The 12346-nt window shown below is 43.6% G+C and overlaps 1 protein-coding gene across 1 annotated transcript in view; it reads left to right on the top strand.

Moving 5' to 3' along the window:
- CYP39A1 (cytochrome P450 family 39 subfamily A member 1) overlaps nucleotides 1–12346 on the top strand; it is a 74350-nt gene that overhangs the window by 36188 nt on the left and 25816 nt on the right. Inside the window, exons 8-10 of the mRNA XM_075554083.1 lie at nucleotides 3799–3932; nucleotides 10134–10229; nucleotides 11122–11210. Coding sequence (XP_075410198.1) covers nucleotides 3799–3932; nucleotides 10134–10229; nucleotides 11122–11210 — 319 coding nt within the window. The remainder of the gene's footprint in view (nucleotides 1–3798; nucleotides 3933–10133; nucleotides 10230–11121; nucleotides 11211–12346) is intronic.

Raw genomic sequence — 12346 nt, forward strand, 5'->3', positions numbered from 1 at the left:
TGGGTGACTCCTACACATCCTTCTGGGCTTAGCTGTAATCCCGGCCCCGGAAAGAGGGGATGCGGTTTCATAGCACTTGACCTCTCTCTGAGGATCCCTAGAGTTACAGATGCCCAGATATCATTGTGTGTCCTGTGACAAAGCTCTTCTAGAACAGCGCTCTCTAGCTTCTCTCCACAGTTGGAGAAGCAGAGTGGCCCCAGAGCAAGTGGTCAACAAGCGGGTTGGAAGCCTTCCCTGACATTTTCTGGTGTATCCTCAGGTGTCAGGGGAGCCAGCCCCTGACAAACCATCACAGGCCTGGCAGGCGCAATTGTACAGTGATAATAAGTAAAGATATAGTGAAGTCAGAGAGAATAAGAGAGTGAAGAGAGAGTGAAATCAAGGAGTCGGACACATTTCATGGTAGCATGCTCACCTCAGCCCCTGCGTGGTGGCCCACATGAGGAGGTGGGAGGTGGGAATTACAGGAGCGAGAAAGGGAGGGGAAGGAGGTCAGGGAATAGGGGAGAGATTGACAGGGAGAGGGGGCTGGGGAGAGACGATGGGGGAGGGCATCTTTATTGTTTGGGGGATTTTATAGGTAGTCATTAGTCATGCATATTCAGGAGTTACATCCATCACCAGATGGGTGGGGATCACAGTAAAGTTCCTGAGCTCCCAGGTGAGGAAACCTCATACCTGCATTGGAGGAGGACAGGGGGGATGGGTGCCTCTGTGGGAGGAGATAGTCAAAGAATGCCAGAATCAAGCCCTGCTCACTTTAAGGCAGCATCGCTGTTGGGGGAGAATCTGCGGGAATGACATTTGTGAGTTTCCCACACTCAGGCTTCTTAATCATGCCATGACGCCATGACTCGACTCGTAGTTCTAAAGAATGCATTAACTGTTCCCAGTCACTTGCTTCAGTGTGTGGTTAATAAACGAGTTGGGATCGACTCACTGGCAGTAGTTTTGGTTTGCAATCAATAGATGCAATATTATTCTCCCTCTGCTTCATACAGCACCTATGCTTGGGCTAGCAGGCAACACCAAACCCTTTCCCATCATGCTGGTTCTGACCCACAGAGACTCTGTATGCGAGGGGAAACTCTTCCTTCTGGTGAATATGTATGGGAGCAGAGAGCTTCAGCCCCACTCCTGCAGGAGCTTAACCCGCTACATCACCAGGGCATTTTAGCCCATAAGAGATGAGCACTAGATACTTTGTTGTTATTTTCTAATGCGAGCATCATACCTTCCTTCTTTTATGTGAAGCCTAATGTTTTCTGGACTTGAATCTCAGTGTGGCAAGTGTTAAACAGATGGTTTCCGAGTTTTACCTCGAATCACCCAGAGTTTCTATCCTGGTCTCGTCTGTGCTGGCCCTGGCTCCCTTCTCCTTTAGACTCTAGCCCTTTGGATGATAACCTTGGCATTCATCCAAGCGGAGCCTTCTAATTTTAGAGTCAAAACACTGGAAGAACAAACCACAGATGTGCACCGAATTACGCACAGGATGGGGACTGAGCCATTTCTGGGAGTTTTAATAGAAAATAATCTTTTAGCCTAATGATGCTGTTTGAAAGCCTACCATGCTTCCTTTTCTTTGTCTGGTCCAAGAAAGCTATTTTATTTTTCCTCCTATCACACTGGGGCTTGGATTAAGGATACTTTATCAAAACATTTCTTTTCCACTTGTAGTCGATATTGCTCATACATTTTATAGGTCATAATAGACTTGAGATGTTATTTTCAATTGCAAGCAAACTTTGTCTCTTCAATATATAAAACAAAATATTTTTACACCTTAAAATTAAATTATTTTAATCTTTACAATAACTGTATGGGGTAGATATGTTTAATAGTTGAATTTAATATGTGATCAATACTATATATATATATATATGTGTATTTAAAGAACAACTGCGTTCTAAGAGAGGTTTCTAAAACCTGTTTGGTTTACTAGGGTCTATAATTTATCAGGGCCCAAACTATGCCTGTTGAGTGATAAGCAGGTCCCTTTAGGGTTCCATAGGTCTGATTTTGTTGTAACCCCCCCCCCCACTTTCTTCAAGCACAAAAATATATCCTTTTTCATATTGTATCTGTATCTACAGAGTACAGTTAAATCAGAGAAAATAGATGTATGAAAGGGATTGTTTGGAATATTTGATCATGGTAGATGCTTGAAATAGATTTTTAAGGTATTATTTATTTTCAATACATAAGATTTAGGATCTGAATGGTGGGCTGTTGCCAATTTACTTGCAAACGTCCATTTGTTGAGAGGCCTCGACCTCGTTGAGGGTCTTCTTTAATAAGATCAAGTGAAATTGGCCTGAACCTCCTCCTGAGTCTTTGGGAATCTGTGGATGGCGAAATGAGGGAGGGAGCAAGGGTGTAGACACTTGAATATCTTCTCGACCTTTCCTGAGTCCTTGCTCACCACTGCTGCATGCTATGTATGCCTCTTGTCCACACTGCATCGCCTCCCTGCCCACCATCTTGACCTCTTTGTTTCCCCAACTATGACTATATTGGCCGGCTTTATTACAGCTCTGGGACCAGGGAGGAAAATTACACTGTAGACAGCTTTTCACCCCCACAATTAAGGAGGCTCACAACCGGCGCGCAGTAAGGATGCAGTCATTGGTCCACGGCAGCACTTGTCCTTGGCGAGCAGTCAAGTCCCTCTCCTTGTCTTCTCAGCCACGCCGTGGTCCCTCGGCCTCCGTGGTCCACGAAGCCAGCCCACTGCTCTGCCTCACGGTGCCTTAGTCTCAGCTCTGCTCCTCAGCCCTCTCTCACGGTCTCCTTACATTGACCTTGGCTGCCTGCGGTCTCTGCCTCGGCCACTTTCCAGTGGGCTCCGTGATGGTCCTGCCCCTCGATGGCCCCGGGATTCTCTCTGTTCTTAGTTATAATCCGTGTTTGAGCGTGTTTTCCCGGTAATGGTCTAGCTTAGAAGGATACGTCTAGAGCATTAGTGCAGGGTCCCGGGTTGGATACAAGAAGAGGAGCCTACTGTCATTACTCTGGCCTCCGGGGAGAGAGAACGGCCCTTTATCAAATCACTGAGAACCAAGTATGAAAGCTCATGCAAAGCTTCGCCCCACCTCAGGAAAACTACGCATTTAGGTTATGAATGTGCAGAAGGCATATTGATTAGCTTCTACACCGCGTTAGGGAACAGCACAGTCTGTGGGGCCATGCATTTGGTTGGAGATTGGAGTCCACCCACAGGCGTTTGGGAGGAAGCACGTGGCAATCTCCTTGCAGATAAATCCGTCCCCAAATCACTGCCACTCACATATGAGGTTGACATCAGTCGGGATTGACATATGGCAACGGATTTTGGTGCTGTCTCCTTTCAATATCGGCGTGAAAAGTTGTAATTTAATAGAAAATGGTGCTCCGGATTGATGTTTATGTTTCCCCCTCCCGTGGCCCAAGGCTGGCTCTCCAAATTCTTGGTGGTGGTTGTCAGGGGCCATGGCCCTGCTTCAGACTCAGTGGCTTGTGTGTAAATAATGAAATTTCACAAGGTCCAGCAACGTCCTCACAACTGGTATGTTTGCGTTCACTGCTGCATGTCACCGTGTCAGGCCATCTCCTTAAGGGTGCACCTGGGCCCCTAAATCCTCTAGTCCCTGAATATTCCAGAATGGCATTGCTAGTGGTCTCAGTGCTTAGTGGTAATAGTGGCATTTAGTGCTGCATTTGCTGTGAGATTTACTAGCTAACCTATGTTTATACGCTTAAATGATAGTCACTTTCTGGCCTCTATTAGTAACCATTTTCTTCTTCTCTTTATAGGTAAAGATAAGATTACAATATCTGAGGACGACTTGAAGAAACTCATGCTAATCAAATGGTGTATTTTGGAAACCATTCGTTTACGGGCCCCTGGTGTCATTACTAGGATGGTGGTGGAACCAATTAAAATTTTGGTGAGTTTTAGTATGGTTTAAAAAAATCAACCTTTCAGACCAAAAACTATACACATTTTGGCCCACATGCTATTAGACAACAATTTCATGTAACACTGAGCACTATTGACCCTGGTTTCTCATAAGAATCGTGCCGCGTACTGACGTTTAATATAGGGGTAAGTCCAAAAGTGCATACAGGTTTACTCCAAACCAGATATGTTAATGTGATGTACTTAAAGACAGACAAATTCTCTCAGTATGACATGTATTCTACCCTCCTTAAAGTCTCTTTCGAAAAAGACTGAATCAAAACGATGGATTCTGAGGGGCTCCACTGGGCCTGTGAAACTCAAGGAAGAGAGGTCGCTCAGAGGTGGTGGTGACTGGCTTGAGAGAGCCCGTGTCAGGCTGAGTTTTCGAGAGAAACAAAGTCAGTGGCATTCATTTATGTGTAAGAAAGGACTTTACATCCAGAAGTCATTTTAGACCAGCAAAGCATCCCAACGCAGTCCAACCTAACCCAGTCCCTGAGTTCGATGCTAACCAGAGCCCTCTTCACACGCCTGTGCTGCAGGCTGATGACACAGAAAGGTGGAGCCATGCAGGGAGACCACACGCCATTGGTGCACAGTCTGTGAGCCATGGACAGCTCTGCAGGCCTACCTGCCCACCTGGGGTCGTAGAGGCAGGCAGAGTCCCAGTGCACAGAAAGACAAAGGGGCACAGTGAGGGGGAGCTCCCCAGTTTCCTCCTGCTAAGGAGGCCACACCACCAAGGCAGACATCATCAGACCACCGGTTGACAGGGCAGATTCCACACCAACAGTTTCACACGTATTCACGTTGATGTAAAATCTAGCCGTCACAGATCCCAAAGGGATCATCTTGGTAGGTTTTCTTAAAACATGATCATGGGGGCTTGTTAGGAAGAAGTTTGTTTTTTTTTTAAACGTTTTATTAGGGGCTCATACAACTCTTATCACAGTCCATACATATACATACATCAATTGTATAAAGCACATCCTGTACATTCCTTGCCCTAATCATTTTCTTTCTTTCTTTTTTTTCCCTTTTCTTTTTTTACATTTTATTAGGGACTCATACAACTCTTATCACAATCCATACATATACATACATCAATTGTATAAAGCACATCCATACATTCCCCGCCCCAATCATTCTCAAAGGATTTCCTCTCCACTTAGGCCCTTTGCATCAGGTCCTCTTTTTTTTTCCCCTCCTTCCCCGCTCCCCCCTCCCTCATGTGCCCCTTGTAATTTATACATCGTTATTTTGTCATATCTTGCTCTCTCCGGAGTCTCCCTTCCCCCCCTTCTCCGCCGTCCCTCTCCCAGGGAGGAGGTCACACGCGGATCTCCGTAATCAGTTCCCCCTTTCCAACCCACTCACCCTCCACTCTCCCAGCATCGCCCCTCATACCCTTGGTCCTGAAGGTATCATCCACCCTGGATTCCCTGTGCCTCCAGCCCTCATATGTACCAGTGTACAACCTCTGCCCTATCCAGCCCTGCAAGGTAGAATTCGGATCATGGTTGCTGGGGGGAGGAAGTTTTAAGACAACTGAAAAGTGCATTGGCGAGAAAGAGTCCAGGAAAGTTGCACCCGGATTTTCTTTTCTCCCATTACAACAGTGCTCTCATTCTTTGAGGTAGAAAAGGCCGTCTCGTGGTAATTTGCTTGAGAACCTTTACCCAACCACCCCCAGTCCCGATCCTGCAACTTCAGACTGCTTTCGGTTCCCCAAACTCACAAAAAACCCAAACAATGAAAACCGTAAGAATATTCCAAAGGAACACAGTGTGAGTCCCTCGAAGATGCCCGAACTATTACTTTGGTCAGTTTCCATTGAGGAACAGGGAATTCTCCAGGAAAGGCTTAGAGGGATGGAAGCACAGTTCTCAGAAGCCCATAGAGCTAGATACAGAAACAATACAAACAACAGCTTAAATGTTTGTTTAATTTGGTTTATGTGTACTTTTAGCTATCTATCTATCTCGGCTGAAACATGATGCTTTGATAGCCATTCAGTGTCCGGATTAGTAAAACCCAATTTAAATCAAGCAGTTGGATTGGATCATCTCTGTGAAATAAATAGCACGCACTCCTGAGCAGCAACAGGCTAAGGGATTCTCAGGGTAAAGAAAGCTCTGAATAGAAGATACCTGCATATGGGAAAGGCCTTTCAGATAACAGACCAGATAGGGGCATGCTCTCAACTGATTCGAGGTGTGAGCAACTGAATGAATGTCTATGGACAAAGTGGGAGGAAAGTCTCCACTGTGTCTGGTGATCCAATCAGCCAAAAGAAAAAGCTTGTTTTTTCTTCCCATGAGATGCCATTGTTCCTACCTTATCCAGGAAGCTTAGCCTTCTTACCCATGCTCAGAATGTCATCTTCGAGAATGCCCCAGCATCTCCTTTTATTAGTTTTCACCACGTCTTCTCAGATTTGTGAACATTGTAGACTTTCCTATATTTGCTAGTCATTTTCTAAGTAAGGCAAACACAGTCTTGTCCGGTAAGAGGCCAGAACAACTCACTGCCTACCTAAAGGTGAGACTCTAAACATGAGACCTCACGCACCTTGATCTTCTTGTTAAAAGGGAAAAACATGGTGATGAGGGAGAAACAATAAAATTTTTTAGAGTTTCAGAAGCCAGAGATAATAGAATATTTTGGTACTATAATTACAGATTGTTTTTCCTTCAAGTGTGTACACTTTAAAAATACCATTGCTAATTGTTTCATCATTTATATGAATAAAATATATCTGCAGCATTTTGAATCATAGTATAAGAAGCTAATACATGAATGTACTATAATTGTTAAAATCAATTTTGTACGTGTGACTATGGCTAAAGCTCCTAGTGAGGGTCGCGGAGAGGAGACGAGACAGTCAGGGTGCAGTGTAGCATTGATGAAACACATAACTTTCCTCTACTTGTTTAATGCTTCACCCCCCTCACTATCATGATCCCAATTCTACCTGACAAATCTGGCTAGTCCAGAGGTTGTATACTGGTACAGATAGGAACTGGAAACACAGGGATTCCAGGACAGATGAACCCCTCAGGACTCATGGTGAGAGTGGTGATACGGGGTGGGTGGGGGGAAAGGGAGGTGGAAAGGGGGAAGCAATCACAAGGATCTACATATAACTCCCTCCCTGGGGGATGGACAACAGAAAAGTGAGTGAAGGGAGGTGTTGGACAGTGCAAGACAAGAAAAAATAATAATAATTTATAAATTATCAAGGGTTTGTGGGGGGGCAGGGAGGGAGGGGAAAATGAAGAGCTAAGGGCTCAAGAAGAAAGAAAATATTTTGAGAATGATGGCAGGAAATGTACAAATGTGTTTGACACAATGATGTATGTATGGATTGTGATGAGAGGTGTATGAGCTCCTAATAAAATAATTTTTTAATAAAAAGGTTTCCAGTGTTTTACTATGATAAATATTGCCATAATGAGCTCCATTTAGCTAACTTCTTATTTACATTTGTAATGATCTCCTCAGTGTAAGTTCATAGAGCTGGGTCCTTTAAAGCTTGATATCTTTTTACAAACAGATACACTCTCTCTTTGTATAATCATCTTGTTGGGGGCTTGTACAACTCTTATCACAATCCATCCTTCCATCCATTGGGTCAGGCACGTTTGTCCATATGGTGCCAAACAGGTAAACTCTCTATACTGAACTAAAATGCAGATATATTCCCAGGCAGTAGGATTATAAAGAACATTTACATAGAGTCATGAATAGTGAAAGAGTCCAGTATGCTCTTTCCTATTGGAAGACTGGTCAGTTTCTTACAATGAGTGATAAAAGCATTCTCCCACTGTCCTTGACTCATGCCGTCGGTAGAAGACAAAACCCAAGCCAAACCCACCGGCAGAGAGAGAGTTCTGGCTAATTGACATTGGTATAAAGTTAATTTGCAAGAACACCATCAGAAAAAAAAAAGATGTTGAAAAAGAAGACTAATGAGGGAAGATTAATTGTCTTCTCAAGGTATTATGCCATTTTATAAAATGACAACAATTAAAATAGTACAGTGTCAGACCAGACTTTCAGAAAAACTGAATAGAATAGGTAGCAAAGAAACAAGCCCATTTGCACATAAGAATGTAATACAGAATAAATCATCATGGATCAATTAAGAGAAACGAGAATATATGGTTCGGGATGACCGATTTTTAAAAATTTCTAGAATAGTGGTTTTCATATATTCTGATGCAAGCAACCCTTGGACTCTTATGACTTATTGAGGACCCCAAAGGACTTTGGTGTATGAATGTTACATCTATCAATATCTGTAGTATTCAAAATTAAACTTTAGAATTGATAAACTAATTATTTATTTAGTAATTTATTAATAATTCATTCAAAATGAACAATAAACATGTTGTATATTAATATAAATAACACAGTTTTCTGAAGATAGATACATTTTCCAAAACAAAAACAATATGGACTAACATTTTAAATTTTTGAAACCCGATTTAATGAATTTAATAAAAGGTATCTAGATTCTCATGAATGTATTTCAGTCAGTTTGTTATGATGTGTTGTTTTGTTTGGTAAATATGAAGAAAACCTAGCCTCACATAGATGTATAGTTTCAAAGAGTAAAATACTTTAAAGCCTTCTCATATATTTGTAATTATTCTTTGATACTACACTAAAAATGCAACAATTGGTAATTTCTTAAAGATTTGTCACAACATGGAATCTAAAAATATATAAAGGAATATTTTGTACTCAGTTTCATTAAAATCCCTTGGTCTATCTCATACTATGAATAGATCTTTAACCCAGGAATGATTTTGACCTTGTGGACTCTGGAAAAAGCTTTTGACTTTTTAGTGGGAACTGCTGGGATAGAGGGGTAAAAGGGCTGTCTATATTTGTGTACTGTTCTCAAGTCAATTCCAATTGGAAGAAACTCTCTTGGACACAGTACAACTGCTCCTTAGGGTTCCTAGGGCTGTACTCTTTACAGAAGCAGACAGCTTCAGCTTTCTCCTGAGAAGCTTCTGAGTTTGAACTCGGGGCTTTCAGTTAGCAGGCAAATGTTTAATCCATTTTGCCATCTGGTCCCTATGTGTAGACCTAAGTAGTTAATGAAACCACAGGAAGATGGACACATTTGACTAGATCATATCAAAATCTAGCATGTTATATTTTAGATGTATAACTCAAATGTACACCAGGAACTAAAGGGGGGTGGGGGAAATCTATGATTAAAACATCTGGGTAGGTAATTTCAACATTTAAAGAACTCATGTAGCTAAATAAGCAAAGTGCTAAAGTTAAACATGACTGGAGGGAAAATTATTCATAATGGTTATACAATGAAAATGGGCAGGGGTGGTCATCCTTAGTGCTCCCCAATCTGGGACCTACTGTGGTTTTCCATCCGGGGAATGTATTGCAAACCCCCAAATTACATAACAGAAGCTACATCTAAGTTCGATTATACTAGATTCAGAGAAGCCCTGATGGGGCTTAGTTGCTAAGCCAAAGGTTGATGGTTCAAACCTACCCATTGGCTATACTGGAGAAACAGCTGGGGATGTGCCCCTGTATCGTGATACCAGCCTAGAAACACTATGGGACAGTTAATGTAGTTCTACTCTGTCACACGGGGTTGCTATGAGTTGAAATCGACTGGATGGCACCCCAAAATAACATGCCGATCCAAAGCTGTAGCTCTTCCTGATATCCCCCCACCCAACCCTAGCCCGTGTAGTCAAATATATAAAGAGCCCTCGTGGTACAATGCTTAAGTGCTCTGCTTCTAACCAAAAGGTGGGCACTTCGAACCGCGGGCTGCTCCCCAGGAGAAAGTTGTGGCCGGCGGCTTCCATAACAATCATCGCCTCGGAAACCCTAAGCGGGGGCTCGCACATCCACCCTTTCCTGTAGGGTCCCTGTGAGGTGGAATGCACGCTGCAGAAATGGTCTTAACCAAATAAACACACGTAGGAAACCAGCTATCCGCATCTGAAAGCAGCCTTTGCCTGACACAGCATGTGGGACTGACCAGTCCACGAAAGGGTGGCATCGTCTCCCCATCCGCTACAGAATGCCTTTGTCTTTACCACTCTGTAGTTGTAGCATCAGTCTTAGTGGCCCCCACCTCGCTTTAAATAAGATTTTTTTTTTTAAGTGACATGGAATCTGTTTTCTTGCTTAGAATTACACGGTTCCTCCCGGTGACTTGCTGATGTTGTCTCCCTTCTGGCTCCATAGAAATCCAGAGTATTTTCCTGAACCTGACTCCTTCAAACCTGTAAGTTCTCTTTTCCAGTGTGCCTTGTCGTTTGGGTGTAATGTCGTTGTACGGTGCAGCATGAATGCATAAGTCGGTGAGGACGGCACCATGAAGCAGCACTGTTTCTCTGGTTACTAAGAACCAAGTTGGTCACAAAATGGAGCTTAGATCACTAATGCAGAAAGCTGCTGGGGTGAGTTTCTCTTTCTTAAAATAAAAAATGTATATGCAACGAGGGAAGCCAGTGAAAGCAAGTACGCCTAGTCCTGCCAGGAAGCGTAATGTCACGCTATTCGGGGAATTCCTTCTAATACTGGTTTCCAAGGAGTTAAAACAAACAAACAAACACCTCCCCCCCCCCCCAAACAATAAAGCAAATGAACATTCTGCAATGCCATTTCTTAGAACTGTTGATTCACAGGGCTGAATTGAATCTTCAGGTCAGTTAGTGGGTTCTCTGCCTGTAGGTGAAATGGTTAAAAAATGGCATCCAGATGGACTCTCTCTGCACCCCCAGCTTCTCCAGCAAGCTGGCCTGTCAGTGCCTTGTTGCTGAGCTTACTTATTACCCAGGGCAATTCTATGACAGAGCCCGAGACCGGCTTGTAAATAGTCCTCCACTGCAGAGGTCAAATTATGTGGTTGATTTATATTACCATTTACCTTTGCCACTTAACAAAATTCTTTTAAAGCCTTTTTTATTTATAACTGCCCGTTCCAAAAACACAATTGTGTCTGATATTAATAACAGGTTTGGAGGGGCGGGGGGGGGGAAGCTCTCAACAACACTGCAACTTTATATGCAAGGATTAGCTGTACAAGGTCATTTTTAGCCTAGAGAAATAAAGTTAAGCTTATTTATATAAGGCTGATTTGGGGGAAAAGGAAAAAACCTGCTTTCTTCCCACAGGAACGATGGAGAAAGGCAAATTTAGAGAAGCATGCTTTCTTGGACAACTTCTTGGCGTTTGGCTACGGGAAGTACCAGTGTCCCGGAAGGTCAGTGAGACATCTGGGCCACATTTATGCAAGGAGCCTGCAGGGAGATGATGGCCCTGCCTTGGGCCTAATCCCCTTCTGATTGACTATCAATCTCTAGGGACACCTAGGAGGCCTCGTTTTGTCAGTCACTCCTTGCAGCTCCTTTGGGGGAATGTCTGAAGTGGCCTCTGATAGACGTTGAGCGAGGAGAAGAGTGTCCCCGTAGCCACGAGACAAAGAACCGGACTTAGGGCTCACAGGTTCAGCTTTCACAGAAGGAAAACCAGAAGTCATTTGAATTCCACCTCTTGAAAACTGAAAGTTGTCCTTATTGTGGTTGGGTGCCAGCCTGTTGCCCTCCGCTCCTAGCAACCCCATGGAAGCAGAGTGAAACAGCCCGCCGCCTTACAGCAGAGGTTGCCAGGTTGCTTCCTTCACACCCTCCTGCCTGGTGGGTTCGAACATGGAAACTTTTGGGCTGGCAAAGCACCTCAAAATTAGTTAACTAGGATGGAAGTCTGCTATTTCTTTAAATATAGTGTTATCATGCGTGTTGGCCAGGGTTACTGAGCACCTTCAAGATGTGTATTTTGGTAAAGCGTTTTCACTTAGTCGAGTTGTTTGTTTTTCGTGGGATACCCTGTTGTGTGTAGTAGTTACACACTGGGCTGTTGACTGCAAGGACAGTAGTTTGAAACCACCAGCCGCCCTATGGGAGAAAGACAGGGGCTTTCTACTCCCTTAAAGAGTTACAGTCTCAGAAACTCATGGGAACAGTTTTACCCTGTCCTATAGGGTCACCATGAGCCACCGTGCCTGGATGGACAGCAGTGGGTTGGGTTGGGTTTGACCCTGTTTTAGTGCCTCTGCTCATCATTTAGTACAGATGTTCATCATTTACTGAGGTTATTTGCTAATTTGATGCTTATTTGTTTAGGGAGCAAATATTTTCCAACATCTGACCTGATGGAGACCCTCTCCTAGTCACCAGGAACAGGGTCCTGATGAAGTCAGACTTGGCCCTTCCCTTATGGGGCTCACTGTAAACTCACTGCCATCCAGTCAGTTCTGACTCAGCTCAACCCTATCAGACTTACAGCCTATATTAAATATGTCTCTTTTCTTCAGTGGTGACATATGTCTGTTGGAGACAT

This window comes from Tenrec ecaudatus, chromosome 7 (genome assembly GCF_050624435.1).
Source record: "Tenrec ecaudatus isolate mTenEca1 chromosome 7, mTenEca1.hap1, whole genome shotgun sequence".
In the NCBI taxonomy this organism is placed as follows: Eukaryota; Metazoa; Chordata; class Mammalia; order Afrosoricida; family Tenrecidae; genus Tenrec; species Tenrec ecaudatus.